Source organism: Saccoglossus kowalevskii, chromosome 6 (assembly GCF_978046115.1).
Source record: "Saccoglossus kowalevskii chromosome 6, keSacKowa6.1, whole genome shotgun sequence".
NCBI classification, from domain to species: Eukaryota; Metazoa; Hemichordata; class Enteropneusta; family Harrimaniidae; genus Saccoglossus; species Saccoglossus kowalevskii.
In genome coordinates this window covers 7,685,485-7,711,803 of record NC_140646.1, presented here as the reverse complement: position 1 = coordinate 7,711,803, position 26,319 = coordinate 7,685,485, and the positions used below count along the sequence as shown (strand labels likewise).

At 39.2% G+C, this 26,319-nt stretch overlaps 1 protein-coding gene across 3 annotated transcripts in view; it reads left to right on the top strand.

Moving 5' to 3' along the window:
• LOC100370579 (ribosome biogenesis protein bop1-like) overlaps positions 1-25,617 on the top strand; it is a 76,929-nt gene extending 51,312 nt beyond the window's left edge. For all 3 annotated transcript variants that reach the window (XM_085500003.1, XM_085500001.1, XM_085500002.1), the window contains 4 exons: positions 2,087-2,272; positions 8,268-8,370; positions 9,676-9,868; positions 23,863-25,617. In XM_085500003.1, coding sequence (XP_085356129.1) covers positions 2,087-2,272; positions 8,268-8,370; positions 9,676-9,868; positions 23,863-24,016 — 636 coding nt within the window. In that variant the 3' untranslated portion in view covers positions 24,017-25,617. The remainder of the gene's footprint in view (positions 1-2,086; positions 2,273-8,267; positions 8,371-9,675; positions 9,869-23,862) is intronic.
• Positions 25,618-26,319: the final 702 nt, after the last annotated feature.

The window sequence follows — 26,319 nt, the reverse complement described above, 5'->3', positions numbered from 1 at the left end:
AGTTAGGCCACCCTCCGTAGTAAGTTCACCCTCCCTAGTTAAACCACCCTCCATAGTAAGTCCATCCTCCCTAGTTAGACCACCCTCCATAGTAAGCCCATCCTCCCTAGTTAGGCCACCCTCCGTAGTATGTTCACCCTGCCTAGTTATACCACCCTCCATAGTAAGTCCACCCTGCCTAGTTAGACCACCCTCCATAGTAAGTCCACCCTGCCTAGTTAGACTACCCTCCATAGTAAGTCCACCCTGCCTAGTTAGACTACCCTCCATAGTAAGTCCACCCTGCCTAGTTAGACTACCCTCCATAGTAAGTCCACCCTGCCTAGTTAGGCCACCCTCCATAGTAAGTCTACCCTGCCTAGTTAGGCCACCCTCCATAGTAAGTCCACCCTGCCTAGTTAGACCACCCTCCATAGTAAGTCCACCTTGCCTAGTTAAACCACCCTCCATAGTAAGTCCACCTTGCCTAGTTAGACCACCCTCCGTAGTAAGTCCACTTTGCCTAGTTAAACCACCCTCCATAGTAAGTCCACCCTGCCTAGTTATACCATCCTCCATAGTAAGTCCACCCTGCCTAGTTAAACCACCTTCCATAGTAAGTCCACCCTGCCTAGTTAGACCATCCTCCCTAGTTAGGCCACCCTCCGTAGTAAGTTCACCCTCCCTAGTTAAACCACCCTCCATAGTAAGTCCATCCTCCCTAGTTAGACCACCCTCCATAGTAAGCCCATCCTCCCTAGTTAGGCCACCCTCCATAGTAAGCCCATCCTCCATAGTAAGCCCATCCTCCCTAGTTAGGCCACCCTCCGTAGTAAGTTCACCCTGCCTAGTTAGACCACCCTCCGTAGTAAGTCCACCTTGCCTAGTTAGACCACCCTCCGTAGTAAGTCCACCCTGCCTAGTTAGACCACCCTCCACAGTTAGACCACCCTCCGTAGTAAGTCCACCCTGCCTAGTTAGACCACCCTCCGTAGTAAGTCTACCCTGCCTAGTTAGACCACCCTCCGTAGTAAGTCTACCCTGCCTAGTTAGACCACCCTCCGTAGTAAGTCTACCCTGCCTAGTTAGACCACCCTCCGTAGTAAGCCCACCGTCCCTAGTTAGTCCACCCTCCATAGTAAGTCCACCCTGCCTAGTTAGACCACCCTCCGTAGTAAGTCTACCCTGCCTAGTTAGACCACCCTCCATAGTAAGTCCACCGTGTCTAGTTAGACCACCCTCCGTAGTAAGTCTACCCTGCCTAGTTAGACCACCCTCCGTAGTAAGTCTACCCTGCCTAGTTAGACCACCCTCCGTAGTAAGCCCACCCTCCCTAGTTAGTCCACCCTGCCTAGTTAACCACCCTCAACAGTAAGTCTACCCTGCCTAGTTAGACCACCCTCCGTAGTAAGTCCACCCTGCATAGTTAAACCACCCTCCGTAGTAAGCTGACCCCTCCACCTTATAATTCAATATTGTATTTACAGGGGCAATTTAGAATCAGTATTGTGACATGGGTGTTTATCTAGCATGTAAATTAACCTGGAACCCCAACAATGGAGTGTGTGTATGAAAACATGCCTATTGTGCACTAGTGCGTAGACTTAGCAAAAATGGTTAAAAATGAAAGAATTGAAAAAGAGCAGCTACCAGATGTACCACATCATTGTGCTAGTTCAAGCTCAAGGTAGTGAATGGTAGCTACTAATCTGCTGTCATTTATTTATTGTTTTATTTTAAAATGTAATTCTGGATTTGGATTTTTTAGAGCATGACTAATTCACTAAATCATATTCAGGGGAACCAATGTTAAATCTAATTGCTATAAGACATATTAATTCAATTCAAGAACCTTTGCTAATTTGACAATGTGAGTAGTGAACTCGGTCGGCTTCTTTATTTTATCAATCAATAAGACAGCTGTATGAGAACCATTTTCTTTTGACTCAAAACAATTGCTGTACTTTGCTATTCCACATAAGGTGCAGCAAGTGTAGTCCATGAGTTTTATATTTAATTACCATAAGCAATTATTATCACTACTGTGTCTCTAATACTCTAAGCACACAGGAGTTCTTTCTAAGCTTTCTTTGATTTCAATTTGTAGGTTGTAAAACAGGTTACATGGCATGGAAGAGGAGATTACCTGGCTACAGTCCAACCACAAGGTGGCAATGCACAGGTTCTTATTCATCAGTTGTCTAAAAGAAGAACACAGAATCCATTCAACAAATCAAAAGGCTTGGTACAGTGTGTCTTGTTTCATCCAACTAGACCTTTTTTCTTTGTAGCTGTAAGTATCATGATTATTAGCATACATATATTTACTTGTATGGAGACTAGAATAATGAAATCTGAGACAAAACCTCTATAAACTGAACACCACTTGCAGCCCTTGTCCATAGACTTGCTCATATGCAAAACATCTATAAACTGAACATCATTTGCAGTCCCTTCTTCATAGACTTGTTCATATGCAAAACCTCTATAAACTGAACATCATTTGCAGTCCCTTCTTCATAGACTTGCTCATATACAAAACCTCTATAAACTGAACATCATTTGCAGTCCCTTCTTCATAGACTTGCTCATATACAAAACCTCTATAAACTGAACATCATTTGCAGTCCCTTCTCCATTGACTTGATCATATGCAAAACCTCTATAAACTGAACATAATTTGCAGTCCCTTCTTCATAGACTTGCTCATATACAAAACCTCTATAAACTGAACATCACTTGCAGTCCCTTCTCCATTGACTTGCTCATATGCAAAACCTCAATAAACTGAACATCACTTGCAGTCCCTTCTTCATAGACTTGCTCATATGCAAAACCTCAATAAACTGAACATCACTTGCAGTCCCTTCTCCATTGACTTGCTCATATGCAAAACCTCTATAAACTGAACATCACTTGCAGTCCCTTCTTCATAGATTGCTCATATGCAAAACCTCAATAAACTGAACATCACTTGCAGTCCCTTCTTCATAGATTGCTCATATGCAAAACCTCAATAAACTGAACATCACTTGCAGTCCCTTCTTCATAGACTTGATCATATACAAAACCTCAATAAACTGAACATCACTTGCAGTCCCTTCTTCGTAGATTGCTCATATGCAAAACCTCAATAAACTGAACATCACTTGCAGTCCCTTCTTCATAGATTGCTCATATGCAAAACCTCAATAAACTGAACATCACTTGCAGTCCCTTCTTCATAGACTTGATCATATACAAAACCTCAATAAACTGAACATCACTTGCAGTCCCTTCTCCATTGACTTGATCATATGCAAAACCTCTATAAACTGAACATCACTTGCAGGCTCTTCTCCATAGACTTGATCATATACAAAACCTCAATAAACTGAACATCACTTGCAGTCCCTTCTTCATAGACTTGTTCATATACAAAACCTCAATAAACTGAACATCACTTGCAGTCCCTTCTCCATTGACTTGCTCATATGCAAAACCTCAATAAACTGAACATCACTTGCAGTCCCTTCTTCATAGACTTGATCATATACAAAACCTCAATAAACTGAACATCACTTGCAGTCCCTTCTCCATTGACTTGATCATATGCAAAACCTCTATAAACTGAACATCACTTGCAGGCTCTTCTCCATAGACTTGATCATATACAAAACCTCAATAAACTGAACATCACTTGCAGTCCCTTCTTCATAGACTTGTTCATATACAAAACCTCAATAAACTGAACATCACTTGCAGTCCCTTCTCCATTGACTTGCTCATATGCAAAACCTCTATAAACTGAACATCACTTGCAGGCCCTTCTCCATTGACTTGATCATATGCAAAACCTCTATAAACTGAACATCACTTGCAGTCCCTTCTTCATAGACTTGCTCATATGCAAAACCTCAATAAACTGAACATCACTTGCAGTCCCTTCTCCATTGACTTGATCATATGCAAAACCTCTATAAACTGAACATCACTTGCAGTCCCTTCTTCATAGATTGCTCATATGCAAAACCTCAATAAACTGAACATCACTTGCAGTCCCTTCTCCATTGACTTGTTCATATACAAAACCTCTATAAACTGAACATCACTTGCAGTCCCTTCTCCATAGATTGCTCATATACAAAACCTCTATAAACTGAACACCAAATGCAGTCTCTTCTCTAGAGTCAGGACCTATATAAAAGTACCTTCATAATTCCAATATTTTAAATACTTCTCCAGAAATGGAAATTAGAGTGTTAGAGTATTATTAGTCCCCGTTCGGACGCAGTCCGAAAACGGGGACTTGTGTTTTGACCTTCGTGTGTCCGTGTGTGCGTCTGTACGTGCGCCCGGACCTGTATCTTAGAAATGCCTGGACCAATCACAATCAAACTTCACACATACATCATACATGATAGTATACAAATGCACGTCAATTTGTTTCACGATCTGATTCATGATGGCCGAATGGCGGCCATTTTTGTGCTAAAAATCATCAAAAACAAGCATTTCTCAGCTGTTCACAGATGGATTTTGTTCAAACTTGGTATATACATTAGACATTAAAGGACCTTGATGCACATCATTTTGTTTTACAATCTGATTCAAGATGGCCGAATGGCAGCCATTTTTGTGCTAAAAAATCATCAAAATCAAGCATTTCTCGGCTGTTTACAGATGGATTTTGTTCAAACTTGGTATATACATTAGACATTATGGGACCTTGATGCAAATAATTTTGTTTTTTAGATAAGATTCAAAATGGCCGACTGGCAGCTATTTTGTTTTAATGAATGTGGTTCTCGTGCCATATCTCTGACTTGCTTTCACTGATTATGTTCAAATTTTAAATATTCATTATACATCATGTCATAGATAGACAGATATATTGGTTTGACGATCCTATTCAAAATGGCCAAATGGTGGCCATTTTTGTGCTAAAAAATCATCAAATATCAAGCATTTATGGATGGATTTCGTTCAAACTTGGTACATATGTTAGACATTACAGGTTCCTGATGCACATCATTTATTTTTCAGATCGGATTCAAAATGGCTGTCTGGTGGCCATTTTGTTTTAATGATTGGGCTTCTAGAGCCTATTTTTAGATCCGCTGTCGACTTTGTCAAGTGGAGCTTATCATATGAGTGATTTTCCGTCATCTGTGTCAACTTGTTACTTTTTCGACTTCTTCTTAAAAACTACAAGCCTGAATGTTTTGATACTTGGTGTATATGTACCTTGGGTAGACCTCTCTTAGATTTGTTCATTTTGTGATGATATCTTCAATTCTCTAATTTTGGTGAATTTTTTTGTCAATTGTGGTAAAATGTGATATTTTCGACTTCTTGTTAAAAACCGCAAATCCGATTGCTTTGATATTACATATTTAGGTACTACATGTGGGCCGCTTCAGATTTGTTCATTTAGTGATGATATCTTTAATTCTCTAATTTTGATTTTGTCATTTTTGGTAAATAGTGATATTTTCGACTTCTTGTTGAAAACAGCAAGTCCGTTTGCTTTGATACTATAAATATCGTTTATTTTGTAATGATATCTTTAGTTCTTTAATTGAAATGTGCATTACTAACAGCATAGCTATCTCAGCCGACAGGCTGCTTGTTGTATATTTCTCATTTTCTATTTTTTGTTCATTACTATTTTCACAACTTTTTAGCTCCGCTGTCGACAAAGTCGACACAGCGGAACTGTTCATATTACTGACTGTCCGTCGACGTCGTCATCTTTACAATTTCAACTTCTTCTTCAAAACCGTGAGTCAGAATGTTTTCAAATTTGATATGCAAGTACCTTGGATGGTTCTTTCTCAGATTTTTTCATCATTATTTTTTTTTATTTTTTTCTGCCCAATTGCATGAATACAACTACCGGTAATAGGAATCAGTAAGTGGACTAATTTGCATAATGATGCGCATGCGTATTCTATTTTTTATGACCCGCAATTTATGATGGTGTCAGCCATTTTGTTATTTCTAGTGTGTTGTACAAAAATGAAGCAAACGCCCAGAAGATGACATGTATCAGTTTATATTATGAAAAGCTCTAAGAAATTACATGTGTTTTTTTTATTATCGTATAAATAAATAAATAAATAAATAAGTAATTGAACAAATGTATAACCTCAATGACTGTGAAACGAATTAGTGTGCAAGCTAGTTTACATTCACGTGTGGTGTACAATTACATTCAAGCCACGGTACTTTGAACCCTGTGTGGACCCAGTTAAGATAATGAATGTGAGATTCATCATCGCCAAAAACATGGCAGTGTTGAAGATATGAAAATGGTTGGTAGGTTCGATTTCATGGTAAAATGTGTAAATTCGTTGTACTTGTAAATCATGATTTATCGCCGTATTATTGAATGCAAGAACAAATATGGTGACCTCCAGCATCAATGTAGTTGTATCAAGTCGCTGCCGTAAGGAGATATTTCCTTTGTATCGCTTACCAACATTGTATTGTACTTCTTTCCATTATGAATTGCATATATACACATTTGGAAACTTTCACCTTCACCCTCCCCAAATTACGATGCTATCAAGTCGATTAGTAGATATACGATGTCTATGTGTGTAGATGACTACTGCGTTGTGTAAGGGCTTCTCGTACGTAAAATGGGGCACATTCCCAGTAAAAATATCTATTTACACAGAGCTGTCAAAATTCACCTACATGTGTAAATATGTGTTGCGATTTGGAGAAAATAAACTCGTAAAACATACCAAATTTACCGTGACAGCTTTGATCAATTTTGGTGCCGATTGTTGGTGGGCTGATCAGCATGTCGGATTATTTCTGAGAACGTTCTTAGTGTGGAAAATCTCAAAATCATTAGCACTAAGTAGGCTGGTTTACCTTATTTTTGTGTCACGAGTACCCTGTACAATTGAAATGAATCAATGCGATGATTACCAAAACAATTTGACAATCAGTGTCTCATTTGTTTACCGTCCTTCAACACGGTGATTTGTTATGACGGTGATTTGTTATGAAGGGTATTTTTTCCCAGCCCTTTTCATCGGAAATTATGAATTCATTGGCTCTAATATATCCTAGTTTACTTTAGTTGTTTCATCTGAGTATTCTGTACATTGTTTTTATCTAGCAAAGGAAACAATCGGTGTCTGGCTTTGTTATATTTACACTATTGCAACACCTTATGTGGGCCCCCAGCGTGGGCCTCATGTTTCACTATTTTTTTCATTGAATATTACTGGTACACTGCACGATATCCCTCAAATCGGAAGGCACATTTATTGCTCGAGTTACTGTTCCTATTAAGTTAAGCCATGGAGCAAAAAAGAAAATATGGTTAAGCTGAATACCATGCTTCATGTGGAATGTACAGACCGTGACGTCGGCATTAACTACTGGATGCACAGTGGAAACCACTGGGGCAACGCCACGCTGACCGGCGTCTCCTGCCTGGTAAAAAAACAAACATGTGGGGCGGGCTGCAGGGTCTTAAGCCGTCGTAGATGTTTTCGAAATGAAAATTAGCGAATAGGTTTTGTTTCGAACCACTTAAAATGTCCTGTGTGTATTTTTGGTTGGTACTCATCGCGTGCGACGTGCCCCAGATAGTGTTAATTTATACGCAGTAACAAAAAAGACACGTTGGGGATTACAATTGCTCTTGGATAAGGTGGCTCCTTATTTAATAGATTATTCATAATTTGTTTATCATTTTCAAATATTCCCGAATATTACATCATGGGATCACCCTATTCCCTCAGCACACGGAAGTTCTTTCTAAGCTTTTATTGAATGGTGAATATTTTTGGTAGAAAGTGATATTTTTGACTTCTTGTTAAAAACCGCAAATCCAATTGCTTTGATAATACATATATAGGTACTACATGTGGACCTCTCTCAGATTTGTTCATTTGATGATATCTTCAATTCTCTAATTTTTATGAATATTTTTGTCATTTTTGGTAAAAAGTGATATTTTTGAATTCTTGTTGAAAACAGCAGTCTGATTGATATACATACTATACATTTTCTATTCATTTTCTAATGATATCTTCAGTTCTTTAATTGAAGTGTGCCTTGCTAACAGCGGAGCCGACAGGCTGCTTGTTTAAAACTGCAAGCATATTCACCATTCTACAATCAAACATTCATGATACTATGTCAAGTTGTTTGTTTATATCATTGACTACTTGTGAAATTCATAGTAGAGTAGACCAACGTACAGATGTGCTGTTTTCTCTTCAGACAAGTTTTATCACAGTTGTTAACCAGAATGATTTTTTTTATTTTCCTGTCTATAGACACAGAGGTTTGTGCGAGTATATAATTTACTAAAACAGGAAATGACAAAGAAGCTATTAACAAATGCAAAATGGGTTTCAAGCATTGCAGTTCATCCTGGAGGTAAGAACAACAAATTCATCCACAGAATGTGTCTGAAAACCATTTGCAATATTGCATTTTTTTATGTATAGATGGATTTTGTTCAAACTTCAGTCATTTTGTTTTAGATCTGATTCAAAATGCCCAACAGATGGCCATTTTGTTTTATTGAATGAGGTCTCCGAGCTGTGTTTCTGACGTACCTTGACCAATCATGTTCAATATTATATATGCATCATACGTCCATATTTTCATGTTTATTTGTTCAACATCAAATTCAAGATGGACAAATGGCAAAATCAAGCATTTCCGCCATTCTAGATCCAGATCTTGGATGTGCATGGACTGCTATTGTCCATTTTGGTACATACAATGAACATATATATATATATATATATATAACAGGACCATAATGTGTTTTTTTCTGATCGGATTTCAAAATAGCCAAATACAGATGCTGTTTTAGAGCCATATCTCTGACATACATTGACTGATTGCAAACAAACTTTACAATTACTTTTTATTTCATGTTCTGATTCAAAATGGCTGACTCATTTTACTTTTGCTTAATTTAAATATTGTTTACTATAAATAAGTTAAAATTCTCTAATAAAATCTTGGTGACTGATTGTATGAGAACTATTAAATGTTCACGATGGGAGTGTACTAGTGATGGAAACATTAATTGAGGGTCACTCTTTTAAAGGTCAAAATGTAATTCTCAGCGCAAATTTTTATTTTTACTACGTGGGTATTGTAGTATTATGATAGTTGTTAGTCTTCAGCTTATTTTTAGTAAACAAATTATTTAAATACAGAGGTCAAATTTGAATGTAATCTGGGAAGTTTGCTGAAACAAATTGTAACACCTCTATTTCACAGTCTTTTTTTTTTTAATATTTTTGTGCCAGTTGACAGTATCAAATTTCATGTTCTGAAATATAGTGAATTTTACCAAAGACACCATATTTCATGCCTGGGTCTTCATGACAGGGCTGTGTGGCCATCTTCCTTATTCAAGATTCCCCAAAAGTCGTGCATGTTATCTTGAATGAATCTCATTCCGATTTCCCATTTAGTCTACAGCACAAACACCCAGGGTTGGGGGGACCTTTTTTAACATTTTAACTGCAGATATGATTTGAACTTTACCGACCTAATTATCCTGACTAAAACCAGTCTAGAATGAAGTTTGATTGTAACTAAAATCACTAAAGAACACAAGGTTTACAGATTCATTTAGGATGTCATTTGTTCTTTGGTCGTTTGTCCATTTGCTCGTCATTTCATTCATATGAATTGATTGTTGCATGTTGTTTGTTGTAGGTGATAACATCATTGTGGGCAGTTACGATTGTAGACTGTCCTGGTTTGATATGGATCTTTCAACAAAACCCTACCAAACATTGAGACATCACAAGAAAGCAATACGTCAAGTTACCTTTCATAAATCATATCCACTGTTTGCTTCAGCTTCCGATGATGGTACAGTTATTGTGTGTCATGGTACAGTGTATAGGTAAGTCTATAAAACCCCATACATACATGTTTTATCCACTTGCCCCAGATATTCATAATGCTGGTAGAACAGTCTTTCATACATAACTATAAATAGATGGTAGGTAGGAATGGAAGGAATCGTATGTTACACATTCTCTGTTGATATGTTATATTAAAATACCTGTCACTGGTAAGATATACCTGTCTTGTACAGGTATATAGGTAATTACTGTAACCACCTGTCACTGGTAAGATATACCTGTCTTGTACAGGTATATAGGTAATTACTGTAACCACCTGTCACTGGTAAAATATACCTGTCTTGTGCAGGTATATAGGTAATTACTGTAACAACCTGTCACTGGTAAAATATACCTTTCTTGTACATGTATACAGGTAATTACTGTAACCACCTGTCACTGGTAAAATGTACCTGTCTTGTACAGGTATACAGGTAATTACTGTAACCACCTGTCACTGGTGTAAAATGTACCGGTCTTGTACAGGTATACAGGTAATTACTGTAACCACCTGTCACTGGTAAAATGTACCTGTCTTGTACAGGTATACAGGTAATTACTGTAACCACCTGTCACTGGTAAAATGTACCTGTTTTGTACAGGTATATAGGTAATTACTGTAACCACCTGTCACTGGTAAAATGTACCTGTATTGTACATGTATACAGGTAATTACTGTAACCACCTGTCACTGGTAAAATGTACCTGTATTGTACATGTATACAGGTAATTACTGTAACCACCTGTCACTGGTAAAATGTACCTGTCTTGTACAGGTATATAGGTAACTACTGTAACCACCTGTCACTGGTAAAATGTACCTGTCTTGTACATGTATACAGGTAATTACTGTAACCACCTGTCGCTGGTAAAATGTACCTGTCTTGTACAGGTATATAGGTAATTACTGTAACCACCTGTCACTGGTAAAATGTACCTGTATTGTACATGTATACAGGTAATTACTGTAACCACCTGTCACTGGTAAAATGTACCTGTCTTGTACAGGTATATAGGTAATTACTGTAACCACCTGTCACTGGTAAAATGTACCTGTCTTGTACATGTATACAGGTAATTACTGTAACCACCTGTCACTGGTAAAATGTACCTGTCTTGTACTGGTATATAGGTAATTACTGTAACCACCTGTCACTGGTAAAATGTACCTGTCTTGTACATGTATACAGGTAATTACTGTAACCACCTGTCACTGGTAAAATGTACCTGTCTTGTACAGGTATACAGGTAATTACTGTAACCACCTGTCACTGGTAAAATGTACCTGTCTTGTACATGTATACAGGTAATTACTGTAACCACCTGTCACTGGTAAAATGTACCTGTCTTGTACAGGTATATAGGTAATTACTGTAACCACCTGTCACTGGTAAAATGTACCTGTATTGTACATGTATACAGGTAATTACTGTAACCACCTGTCACTGGTAAAATGTACCTGTCTTGTACAGGTATACAGGTAATTACTGTAACCATCTGTCACTGGTAAAATGTACCGGTCTTGTACAGGTATATAGGTAATTACTGTAACCACCTGTCACTGGTAAAATGTACCTGTCTTGTACAGGTATATAGGTAATTACTGTAACCATCTGTCACTGGTAAAATATACCTGTCTTGTACAGGTATATAGGTAATTACTGTAACCACCTGTCACTGGTAAAATGTACCTGTATTGTACATGTGTACAGGTAATTACTGTAACCACCTGTCACTGGTAAAATGTACCTGTCTTGTACAGGTATATAGGTAATTACTGTAACCACCTGTCACTGGTAAAATATATCTGTCTTGTACAGGTATACAGGTAATTACTGTAACCACCTGTCACTGGTAAAATGTACCTGTCTTGTACAGGTATATAGGTAATTACTGTAACCACCTGTCACTGGTAAAATATACCTTTCTTGTACAGGTATATAGGTAATTACTGTAACCACCTGTCACTGGTAAAATGTACCTGTCTTGTACAGGTATACAGGTAATTACTGTAACCATAACCACCTGTCACTGGTAAAATGTACCTGTCTTGTACAGGTATACAGGTAATTACTGTAACCACCTGTCACTGGTAAAATGTACCTGTCTTGTACAGGTATACAGGTAATTACTGTAACCACCTGTCACTGGTAAAATGTACCTGTCTTGTACAGGTATATAGGTAATTACTGTAACCACCTGTCACTGGTAAAATGTACCTGTCTTGTACATGTATACAGGTAATTACTGTAACCACCTGTCACTGGTAAAATGTACCTGTCTTGTACAGGTATACAGGTAATTACTGTAACCACCTGTCACTGGTAAAATGTACCTGTCTTGTACATGTATACAGGTAATTACTGTAACCACCTGTCACTGGTAAAATGTACCTGTCTTGTACATGTATACAGGTAATTACTGTAACCACCTGTCACTGGTAAAATGTACCTGTCTTGTACATGTATACAGGTAATTACTGTAACCATCTGTCACTGGTAAAATGTACCTGTCTTGTACAGGTATATAGGTAATTACTGTAACCACCTGTCACTGGTAAAATGTACCTGTATTGTACATGTATACAGGTAATTACTGTAACCACCTGTCACTGGTAAAATGTACCTGTCTTGTACAGGTATACAGGTAATTACTGTAACCATCTGTCACTGGTAAAATGTACCGGTCTTGTACAGGTATATAGGTAATTACTGTAACCACCTGTCACTGGTAAAATGTACCTGTCTTGTACAGGTATATAGGTAATTACTGTAACCATCTGTCACTGGTAAAATATACCTGTCTTGTACAGGTATATAGGTAATTACTGTAACCACCTGTCACTGGTAAAATGTACCTGTATTGTACATGTGTACAGGTAATTACTGTAACCACCTGTCACTGGTAAAATGTACCTGTCTTGTACAGGTATATAGGTAATTACTGTAACCACCTGTCACTGGTAAAATATATCTGTCTTGTACAGGTATACAGGTAATTACTGTAACCACCTGTCACTGGTAAAATGTACCTGTCTTGTACAGGTATATAGGTAATTACTGTAACCACCTGTCACTGGTAAAATATACCTTTCTTGTACAGGTATATAGGTAATTACTGTAACCACCTGTCACTGGTAAAATGTACCTGTCTTGTACAGGTATACAGGTAATTACTGTAACCATAACCACCTGTCACTGGTAAAATGTACCTGTCTTGTACAGGTATACAGGTAATTACTGTAACCACCTGTCACTGGTAAAATGTACCTGTCTTGTACAGGTATACAGGTAATTACTGTAACCACCTGTCACTGGTAAAATGTACCTGTCTTGTACAGGTATATAGGTAATTACTGTAACCACCTGTCACTGGTAAAATGTACCTGTCTTGTACATGTATACAGGTAATTACTGTAACCACCTGTCACTGGTAAAATGTACCTGTCTTGTACAGGTATATAGGTAATTACTGTAACCACCTGTCACTGGTAAAATGTACCTGTCTTGTACATGTATACAGGTAATTACTGTAACCACCTGTCACTGGTAAAATGTACCTGTCTTGTACAGGTATACAGGTAATTACTGTAACCACCTGTCACTGGTAAAATGTACCTGTCTTGTACATGTATACAGGTAATTACTGTAACCACCTGTCACTGGTAAAATGTACCTGTCTTGTACAGGTATACAGGTGTTTATTACAGAGTATTGCATACTAACCCCTTTGGTTAATGAAATTTTAATTTCATAAACAAATGGGATAATTGCCAATTATCATATAATACTGGTTAAATAAAATCGAAATAACAGTGGATAGCTCCCGTAGGGGGCGTCCTTCCCCTGTCATCTGATTTGCATACTTCCATTTTTAACCACGAGATTGATTCACGGTTGAAATTTGGGCTTGCCAAAATATCATTGTTTTTGCGGTGGAAATACATTGTTACCACCCATCAACACAGCCACCGAACTATTAGTGTGTCAGGAAGCTCTTGTGGACATCAAGAACTTCGTACTTAGTCACCTTGAGTAAAAAATTGTAGTTTTAGTAACGAAACTCAAAAGCCCGCCTTCAGTTTCAAGATGGCGGAAAATATGGATACCGGAGAGTTGAACACCGTTCATCCCAGCACTTCGGATTCAAACACTTTCGGACGAAAGTGTGAAGAGTGCCATATATCGATGCTCACTTACGATGATCACCGTATTTGCATTCCACGTGGCAGAAAATGTAATGGGCACATCAACTGCGGTGTTTGCCTCGCCTGGCCGATAGAAACTTGGAACTGGGATTCCCGCCTACGCAAGTCAACGGGAAAATCAGGAAAGAAGAAATCCAAAAAACGTCATTTGGAGGAGTCTTCGGTTTCATCGGTACCTACCAACGCTGAGGACGAACTATTGGCAGACGAACCCAGCCAAAAACGTCCAAAGGAGACTGACAATGAGCAAAGTGTTATAGCTCATTTACAGAACAAGGTGGATCTACTGACCAGAAAAATTAAAGTTTTGGAAAACCCAGTAGACGAAGAGGTACCACCAAAAGCATGGAGTGTCAGCGCTCTCCAGGCGGAAAAGAAAAAATCCTACACAACAGTGGTGCGAGAAAATGTTGAAGACGCACTGGCTGAGGCAGGCGTGATTTTTTCTACTGAAGATGCTACAAGCAACGCGGGGGAGGCCGGCTCGTCGAAAACCACAACAGCGAGTGGTACCGACAAGGAGGACCCCGAATTCAAAATCCGCTCCGATGCTATCACGAAAGGTGCGGTTATGGTCAAGAAAATCTTACCTCTACCGATTCCACCGATGGCGGACGCCCCACGTTTCTCGATCGGTTTGTCTACACTGCCGAAAAAGGACACTTTTACGACTTCAGCAATGCTACCATGGTCTCCCCGACTGACACAGGGCGCTGCTATAACACAACGCGTGATCGGAGGAGGCAAATGGGATCGTGAAGTTACCGAGAAAACCGCTACAGCCACCAAGGACGACTTCTTGGGGACTAACCGGGACGATTGGAGCAGACGCTACCAAAAAGTCATACCGCCCGCTGATGAGTGGAAAACACCGGTCGGTACCGACGCCAGCCTGCACGAACGACCTCTCGGCGTACAACCACCAGAACTGGAGCCATGCGTCCGGGAAATGGTCGCCGAAGGAAGTATAACGAAACATCCACTCGGCAAACCACAAGTTTACATCCCGTATTGCCTGTCCCAGTCAACGCTATGTAGATTGGAAAACAACGTTTGGGACACTTCTCTTGCATTATGCCATAGAGAATTTTTCACTACTACTACACAAATTCAGTTAGCGAAATTCAAAACAGGCAACATCACCAAGGATGAACTGTTTAGCACATTAGAGCCGCTGTTGGTCGCGACTAACGTCGTCGACGCTGACATAATACAGAGTCACCTCCAGTTACGAGCGACTATTCAACACTCTCGCCGTGCAGCAGTTTGGTCCGCTATGCTAAAGACAGCCGCCAACGCTGAAATCAAGAACGAATTGGCGACGATCGATTTCAGAGGGACCAAAATTATTCGACGGAAAACTCAGCGCTGTGAATTCTAAGTTGAATGAGAAAGCAGCGGCAAAAGTTAACCGTGTGATGATCGAAGGCGCCTTTAAAGCCAAGCAAGCCGCTAATAACAAACATAGCATCGCGACCAAGGCGAAGCCAGTTAACCAAGCTACTACGGGTCAGCCCAAGGGAAACGCAAAGGCAAACCCGAATCAGGCAAAAGGAAAAAGTGAAAACCAGCAGCGACAGAATAAACAATTCTCGAAACAGACTGGTAACACTAAAAAGTCTTCCTGACTATACGTCAGCAAATATGGTAATGTATCAAAACAAGGTGCGATTAAACATGTCAAATATTACTCAAGTCTCCGAGTATTTTTGTCAAACAAATCAAACCACAGATCCCCTTACACATATACCACTTGCATTAAACGATTCGGTTCAGTGCCCAGGTCGGCGGGAACCAAGTCGTGCAAAACATCGTGCATTAAGCGATTTTGTTCAGTGCCCAGGATGGCGGGAACTCAATCGTGCACAACAAAAACACGGTCGGCCGCACCTCAGGTCGGTGGGCGATCGTATAAACAAACAACCGGCCGAATGCGTGGACCTAGGGAGAATGACGCATCGACCGGTGAAAAAACAGAAACCCGTAAGGCAGAGTCCCTACTCCCCTCCAGGTTGGAAAAAAAGGGGGGGAAGGACGTTAAACGGGGATATAACGCCGCATTCACTCCAGGGGGAAATGGAGAAATCGGCGATGTCAATGTATACCGCCACAAGCGACCGAGGGTTGGTGAGTCCCTCGACGCCGGTGGCACTGCGTCTGCAGAAATGTATTCCCCGGTGGAAAGAAACTATAAACGATCCGTATGTGATATCGATAATAACACACGGGTATCGAATACCGTTGATAAAAGAACCGAAATGCAAAAAAAGAACATGTATTTCGGGGAAACCGGGCTCTACTCAGTCAACAATACTGAAAGAAAGCGTGGAAATACTACTCGAAAAAAAGGTAATTCAGCGGGTACAAAACCCGAAAAATTCTTTCATCTCGAGGTTATTTCCCGTCAAGAAATCCAACGGTGGGTACAGGCTGGTGCTGGATTTAAAGGAGTTGAACAAATTTGTGAAGAAAGAAACGTTCAAAATGTTAACTCCGGCACTAGTGAGAGCGTCAATTCAAAAAGGGGACTGGATGACGTCCCTCGACTTGACCGACGCTTACCTGCACATACCAATACACACAGAAAGCAGGCGCTTGTTACGATTCGTGGTGAACGGTGTAACGTATCAGTACACCGTCCTACCTTTCGGCCTGACGTCAGCCCCACTTCTGTTTACAAAAGTTCTACGCACAGTGGTGGCGTTACTGCACAAGAACGCAGCAGACGTCAACCCCTACTTAGACGACTGGCTGATAAAAAGTCAAAATCGGAACCTGATTTGTCAATCAACCGAGCGGACTGTCAGTCTACTGTTAAAGCTAGGTTTTCTGATAAATATGGAAAAATCAGAATTAATACCGACGCAGAAAATAGTCTTTCTGGGCATGGAACTGGATGCGGAGAAAGGCATGATCCGACCAGCCCAGCACAGAATCGACAATGTACAAAAAATGATACAATCATTTCTAAAACAAAAACAAGCCACACTACGCCAGGTAATGCGACTAGTGGGGATGTTAACTTCGATGAGGGGCTTAGTACCGAGAGCGGCGCTACAGTCCAGACCGATCCAACGCCTAGTGCGACTATCAAAGGACGGGATAAAATACGAAAAACCGGTACTGTTCACACCGGCCTTTCTGGAATCACTTCCGTGGTGGGGCAACCTCAAGAACCTCACGGCGGGGATTCCCATGGACAAGGCGAAACCGACAGTAACGTTGGTGACGGACGCATCCATGACGGGCTGGGGAGGGCACTGCATGGACGGGATTGCACACGGTCAGTGGAACGAAAAACAAAGGAAATTTCACATAAACCGACTGGAAATGCTAGCGGTGCAGTTCTCCCTGCAATCCTTCAAAAAAGCGGTAAAAAACCGGGCCGTGTTAATAAGATCCGACAATCAGACTGTAGTAGCTTACCTCAACAAGGAAGGGGGAACGAAATCACAGTCGTTAAACGACCATGCTGTAGCAGTGCTAAAGTGGTGTGCACAAAACAAAGTCGAGCTGATGTGCAAACATATACCGAGAGTCCAAAACGATGTAGCGGACTCGCTATCCCGGGGGAAACCCTACGACGACACAGAATGGGAGCTGTCACAGACGGCAGTAAACCTAGTGTTCGACATGTGGGGGGAACCCCAGGTAGATCTGTTTGCAACACCGGAAAACAAAAAACGTCCCGTTTTTGTGACGCGTTATCCGGACAAACAGTCACTGACGTGGGACGCACTTCAGATGGAGTGGGGCGGAATGTTCAGTTACGCATTCCCACCATTTCCATTGATCCACCGAACGTTACAAAAACTGGAACAATCGGAGAACTCGCACATGATTCTAGTGGCACCGAACTGGCCGTCTCAGACTTGGTTTCCGTTACTGCTGTCTCTGCTAACGGACCATCCGAGAAGCCTGCCACAAGAAATCACGTTGACACAACCCGGCGGTTATACACCAACCAACCCGGAGCTGTACCAACTTCACGTGTGGAAACTATCCAGCAATTTAGAATTGCGCAAGGGTTTTCAAGCCAAGTGTCGCAAACAACGACGGCCGGGCTTAGGGATTCCTCAAATGGATTGTATCAATACCACTGGGAAAAATTTCGTAATTGGTGTCTTGCAGGGGATATACATCCACTCTATCCCTCTTTGCCCCAAGTAGCGGAGTTTTTTTCTTATTTGATCAACGAAAAAAAGTTGAAACCGGGGACAGTAGAAAACTATAAATCGGCGATCAACTCTGTACTCAAACTAAGCCTAGACAAAAACATTTCGGATGACCCGACAATCTCCGATCTGTTCAAGGGCTTTATTACACAGGCGGGCCCCATTGAGAGGTACAAAGCGCCTGCATGGAGCTTGTCAGTAGTCCTTGAAGCGCTACGACAATTCCCATACGAACCGAAGGAATTGGCGTCACTACAGGACTGGACGAAAAAGACTGTTTTTCTACTAGCACTCGCTTCAGGGAGGCGAGTTAGCGAAATACACGCTCTGTCATTTGAAGACAATTTTACGGTGTTTTATCCCGATAAAGCGATTTTAATGACATCAGTAAAATTCAGAGGAAAAAAATCAGAAACTGCACGAGACGGCGACTCCGATCGTTATCCCGGCACTGAGCAATATTTCCAATGAAAAACAAGACAGAATTCTTTGTCCGGTACGTGCGCTAGCTTATTATAAGAAACGTACTTCCGGGGTCAGAAGGGGTCAAAGGTCGATGTTCGTTTGTTACCAAAAAGGTAAACAAAGCTCAGCGGCGTCGAAATTCACGTTAGCGAGATGGGTAAAAGAGACGGTTTACCACGCTTATAGTGATAAGTATTTGAGCACAGAGGCAGGCAAAGTCACTGCCAAGATGCATGACTTAAGAGGCATAGGTAATACACTGGCATTTGCTAGCGGAGCTTCTTTAGCCCAGGTGCTAGCAGCCGGGTCCTGGAAAACTAGCAACACTTTTCTCTCTTATTACCTGAAAGACCTAGCGGCCGAGTCACAGGGCCTACACTCGTTAGGCTACCTAGTGACAGGCCAAGTTGTAACGAAACAATAGGGCATGTAACTTTCCGCAACTGCAAGAATTATTCAGTTAGCGGGAGTTATACAGTTGCGGGGATGGAATTTTTTTTCAATTCCATAATCAGGTGGGGTAGTATTTATCTGCCAAGAGATATTCTCTGGTAATCTGTCCCATTTGTTTATGAAATTAAAATTTCATTAACCAAAGGGGTTAGTATGCAATACTCTGTAATAAACTTTTAAAACTAGCGCCGAAGGCGCATATTAGTTTTTATGTTTATATAAGAGATTGCATACTTACCTTCCCACCCAAAACCACCCCAGATAAATAGCTACGAATCAATATCGTGGTCAAAAAGATCTGGAAGTATGCAAATCAGATGACAGGGGAAGGACGCCCCCTACGGGAGCTATCCACTGTTATTTCGATTTTATTTAACCAGTATTATATGATAATTGGCAATTATCCCATTTGTTTATGAAATTAAAATTTCATTAACCAAAGGTAAGTATGCAATCTCTTATATAAACATAAAAACTAATATGCGCCTTCGGCGCTAGTTTTAAAAAATTACTGTAACCACCTGTCACTGGTAAAATGTACCTGTCTTGTACAGGTATATAGGTAATTACTGTAACCATCTGTCACTGGTAAAATATACCTGTCTTGTACAGGTATATAGGTAATTACTGTAACCACCTGTCACTGGTAAAATGTACCTGTATTGTACATGTATACAGGTAATTACTGTAACCACCTGTCACTGGTAAAATGTACCTGTCTTGTACAGGTATATAGGTAATTACTGTAACCACCTGTCACTGGTAAAATATATCTGTCTTGTACAGGTATACAGGTAATTACTGTAACCACCTGTCACTGGTAAAATGTACCTGTCTTGTACAGGTATATAGGTAATTACTGTAACCACCTGTCACTGGTAAAATATACCTTTCTTGTACAGGTATATAGGTAATTACTGTAACCATAACCACCTGTCACTGGTAAAATGTACCTGTCTTGTACAGGTATACAGGTAATTACTGTAACCACCTGTCACTGGTAAAATGTACCTGTCTTGTACAGGTATATAGGTAATTACTGTAACCACCTGTCACTGGTAAAATGTACCTGTCTTGTACATGTATACAGGTAATTACTGTAACCACCTGTCACTGGTAAAATGTACCTGTCTTGTACAGGTATACAGGTAATTACTGTAACCACCTGTCACTGGTAAAATATACCCGTCTTGTACATGTATACAGGTAATTACTGTAACCACCTGTCACTGGTAAAATGTACCTGTCTTGTACAGGTATATAGGTAATTACTGTAACCACCTGTCACTGGTAAAATATACCTGTCTTGTACATGTATACAGGTAATTACTATAACCACCTGTCACTGGTAAAATGTACCTGTCTTGTACAGGTATACAGGTAATTACTGTAACCACCTGTCACTGGTAAAATGTACCTGTCTTGTACAGGTATATAGGAAATTACTGTAAACATCTGTCACTGGTAAAATATACCTGTCTTGTACAGGTATATAGGTAATTACTGTAACCACCTGTCACTGGTAAAATGTACCTGTCTTGTACAGGTATATAGGTAATTACTGTAACCACCTGTCACTGGTAAAATGTACCTGTCTTGTACATGTATACAGGTAATTACTGTAACCACCTGTCACTGGTAAAATGTACCTGTCTTGTACAGGTATATAGGTAATTACTGTAACCACCTGTCACTGGTAAAATGTACCTGTCTTGTACATGTATACAGGTAATTACTGTAACCACCTGTCACTGGTAAAATGTACCTGTCTTGTACAGGTATACAGGTAATTACTGTAACCACCTGTCACTGGTAAAATGTACCTGTCTTGTACATGTATATAGGTAATTACTGTAACCACCTGTCACTGGTAAAATGTACCTGTATTGTACATGTATACAGGTAATTACTGTAACCACCTGTCACTGGTAAAATGTACCTGTATTGTACATGTATACAGGTAATTACTGTAACCACCTGTCACTGGTAAAATGTACCTGTCTTGTACAGGTATATAGGTAATTACTGTAACCACCTGTCACTGGTAAAATGTACCTGTCTTGTACATGTATACAGGTAATTACTGTAACCACCTGTCACTGGTAAAATGTACCTGTCTTGTACAGGTATATAGGTAATTACTGTAACCACCTGTCACTGGTAAAATGTACCTGTCTTGTACATGTATACAGGTAATTACTGTAACCACCTGTCACTGGTAAAATGTACCTGTCTTGTACAGGTATACAGGTAATTACTGTAACCACCTGTCACTGGTAAAATGTACCTGTCTTGTACATGTATACAGGTAATTACTGTAACCACCTGTCACTGGTAAAATGTACCTGTCTTGTACAGGTATACAGGTAATTACTGTAACCACCTGTCACTGGTAAAATGTACCTGTCTTGTACAGGTATATAGGTAATTACTGTAACCATCTGTCACTGGTAAAATATACCTGTCTTGTACAGGTATATAGGTAATTACTGTAACCACCTGTCACTGGTAAAATGTACCTGTATTGTACATGTATACAGGTAATTACTGTAACCACCTGTCACTGGTAAAATGTACCTGTCTTGTACAGGTATATAAGTAATTACTGTAACCACCTGTCACTGGTAAAATGTACCTGTCTTGTACAGGTATATAGGTAATTACTGTAACCACCTGTCACTGGTAAAATATATCTGTCTTGTACAGGTATACAGGTAATTACTGTAACCACCTGTCACTGGTAAAATGTACCTGTCTTGTACAGGTATATAGGTAATTACTGTAACCACCTGTCACTGGTAAAATATACCTTTCTTGTACAGGTATATAGGTAATTACTGTAACCATAACCACCTGTCACTGGTAAAATGTACCTGTCTTGTACAGGTATACAGGTAATTACTGTAACCACCTGTCACTGGTAAAATGTACCTGTCTTGTACAGGTATATAGGTAATTACTGTAACCACCTGTCACTGGTAAAATGTACCTGTCTTGTACATGTATACAGGTAATTACTGTAACCACCTGTCACTGGTAAAATGTACCTGTCTTGTACAGGTATACAGGTAATTACTGTAACCACCTGTCACTGGTAAAATATACCTGTCTTGTACATGTATACAGGTAATTACTGTAACCACCTGTCACTGGTAAAATGTACCTGTCTTGTACAGGTATACAGGTAATTACTGTAACCACCTGTCACTGGTAAAATGTACCTGTCTTGTACAGGTATACAGGTAATTACTGTAACCACCTGTCACTGGTAAAATGTACCTGTCTTGTACAGGTATATAGGTAATTACTGTAACCACCTGTCACTGGTAAAATATACCTGTCTTGTACAGGTATATAGGTAATTACTGTAACCACCTGTCACTGGTAAAATATACCTGTCTTGTACATGTATACAGGTAATTACTATAACCACCTGTCACTGGTAAAATGTACCTGTCTTGTACATGTATACAGGTAATTACTGTAACCACCTGTCACTGGTAAAATGTACCTGTCTTGTACAGGTATATAGGAAATTACTGTAACCATCTGTCACTGGTAAAATATACCTGTCTTGTACAGGTATATAGGTAATTACTGTAACCACCTGTCACTGGTAAAATATACCTGTCTTGTACAGGTATATAGGTAATTACTGTAACCACCTGTCACTGGTAAAATGTACCTGTCTTGTACAGGTATATAGGTAATTACTGTAACCACCTGTCACTGGTAAAATATACCTGTCTTGTACATGTATACAGGTAATTACTATAACCACCTGTCACTGGTAAAATGTACCTGTCTTGTACAGGTATACAGGTAATTACTGTAACCACCTGTCACTGGTAAAATGTACCTGTCTTGTACAGGTATATAGGAAATTACTGTAACCATCTGTCACTGGTAAAATATACCTGTCTTGTACAGGTATATAGGTAATTACTGTAACCACCTGTCACTGGTAAAATATACCTGTCTTGTACAGGTATATAGGTAATTACTGTAACCACCTGTCACTGGTAAAATGTACCTTTCTTGTACAGGTATATAGGTAATTACTGTAACCACCTGTCACTGGTAAAATATACCTGTCTTGTACAGGTATATAGGTAATTACTGTAACCACCTGTCACTGGTAAAATGTACCTGTATTGTACATGTATACAGGTAATTACTGTAACCACCTGTCACTGGTAAAATATACCTGTCTTGTACAGGTATATAGGTAATTACTGTAACCACCTGTCACTGGTAAAATATACCTGTCTTGTACAGGTATATAGGTAATTACTGTAACCACCTGTCACTGGTAAAATATACCTGTCTTGTACAGGTATATAGGAAATTACTGTAACCACCTGTCACTGGTAAAATATACCTGTCTTGTACAGGTATATAGGTAATTACTGTAACCACCTGTCACTGGTAAAATGTACCTGTCTTGTACATGTATACAGGTAATTACTGTAACCACCTGTCACTGGTAAAATGTACCTGTCTTGTACAGGTATATAGGTAATTACTGTAACCACCTGTCACTGGTAAAATGTACCGGTCTTGTACAGGTATACAGGTAATTACTGTAACCACCTGTCACTGGTAAAATGTACCTGTCTTGTACATGTATATAGGTAATTACTGTAATCACCTGTCACTGGTTATATAACTCTCTATTTTCTTCTTTCATTAGTGATTTAATGCAGAATCCACTGATAGTTCCAGTTAAGTTATTAAGAGGCCATGAACTTCAGCGTGACCTAGGAGTAATTGATTGTCAATTTCATCCAACGCAGCCTTGGTTATTTTCAAGCGGTTCTGATAACACTGTTCGACTCTACACGTAGCAGTTCTGATAACACGCTGATCAACTCTACACATAGCCATTCTAAACGCTGTTCACAAAATTTTATTCTTGGTACATGTGAAATATTGTAGCATTCATCATGATCAGTACTCGTCCAACTTAGCATCAATGGCATTAATCTGCAAATATCATGTGTTTCAGTGGGTGGAGTTTAGCCGAGCACCCCCCTCAAAAAAGTATAGAAATTTTAGTTAACCATGTGTCGGATTAAATAGAATATTTCATCTCTTTAAGTATTCAAAAATAGATGTTTGCTGAGTCGGACAGGTACAGTAATATACAACGTTGGTTTATTCAGACAAAAACACCAAGATATATTTGTGATGTTTATTTACAACTTCCAAAATGTAAATCATTCAGTTTGTGAATAATAGTAGTGACCAGTGTCTGAATTGTTTTTTTTTTATAAAAATGAAAATACTGTACAAATGTATAACTTTTTTTTTCCTAAAATAAAGTAATCTACAGTATTCTGTACCAACCAGATGTACTTCTGTAATAATGTAATCTACAGTATTCTGTACCAACCAGATGTATTTCTGTAATAAAGTAATCTACGGTATTCTGTACCAACCAGATGTACTTCTGTAATAATGTAATCTACAGTATTCTGTACCAACCAGATGTATTTCTGTAATAAAGTAATCTATGGTATTCTGTACCAACCAGATGTACTTCTGTAATAATGTAATCTACAGTATTCTGTACCAACCAGATGTACTTCTGTAATAAAGTAATCTACAGTATTCTGTACCAACCAGATGTACTTCTGTAATAATGTAATCTACATTATTCTGTACCAACCAGATGTACTTCTGTAATAATGTAATCTACAGTATTCTGTACAAACCAGATGTACTTCAGTAATGAAGTAATCTACAGTATTCTGTACCAACCAGATGTATTTCTGTAATAAAGTAATCTACAGTATTCTGTACCAACCAGATGTACTTCTGTAATAAAGTAATCTACAGTATTCTGTACCAACCAGATGTACTTCTGTAATAAAGTAATCTACAGTATTCTGTACCAACCAGATGTACTTCTGTAATAAAGTAATCTACAGTATTCTGTACCAACCAGATGTACTTCTGTAATAAAGTAATCTACAGTATTCTGTACCAACCAGATGTACTTCTGTAATAATGTAATCTACAGTATTCTGTACCAACCAGATGTACTTCTGTAATAATGTAATCTACAGTATTCTGTACCAACCAGATGTACTTCTGTAATAAAGTAATCTACAGTATTCTGTACCAACCAGATGTATTTCTGTAATAAAGTAATCTACGGTATTCTGTACCAACCAGATGTACTTCAGTAATGAAGTAATCTACAGTATTCTGTACCAACCAGATGTACTTCTGTAATAAAGTAATCTACAGTATTCTGTACCAACCAGATGTACTTCTGTAATAAAGTAATCTACAGTATTCTGTACCAACCAGATGTACTTCAGTAATGAAGTAATCTACAGTATTCTGTACCAACCAGATGTACTTCTGTAATAAAGTAATCTACAGTATTCTGTACCAACCAGATGTACTTCTGTAATAAAGTAATCTACAGTATTCTGTACCAACCAGATGTACTTCAGTAATGAAGTAATCTACAGTATTCTGTACCAACCAGATGTACTAATAATATTAGTAATAGGATACCGCAAAGTATGCACTTCGATCGATACTCCCGCTGTATTGTCTTCATACATACCTTGCAGTATCTTCGTAATAACCTCATAATACAATTATACCAATAGCTATAATACTTTCTTGGATAGTTAATAATGTGCACCAGTGTCAGATTTGATCATTTATTGATGTTAAACTGATTGGCATGTTAATCGCATATGGACAATATTGTTGATAGAAGTTGATTGATCATAACTCAACAAGAATCAAATGTTTCTGTGATTGCACTGTATATATCTCTACCAGTGTGCTACCAAGTGGAAAAAATGTACTACCGGTACTAGCAACATCTTTTGGAAAAACTTAGATTTTCTCTGTCATAATCTTGTAAATTATATTTTACTTACCGGTTGTATGCTAATTTTATTTTGCTAACTTTCCCAAGCGAGTGCTAAGTCTATTGTCAAACCAATGCAATTATTCACTTGCCAGTACACAAACTCTTGATCGCACAGCTCACAATATGTCTGTAATACTAGATTGTACATCTCAGTCAAATTATTTGCTGTCAATCTGAAACGCCTGTGTCAGTGATTTAAAGACACTCAATTACCCCAACGCTTGGTCGTCACGCAAGCAAAGCCAAATC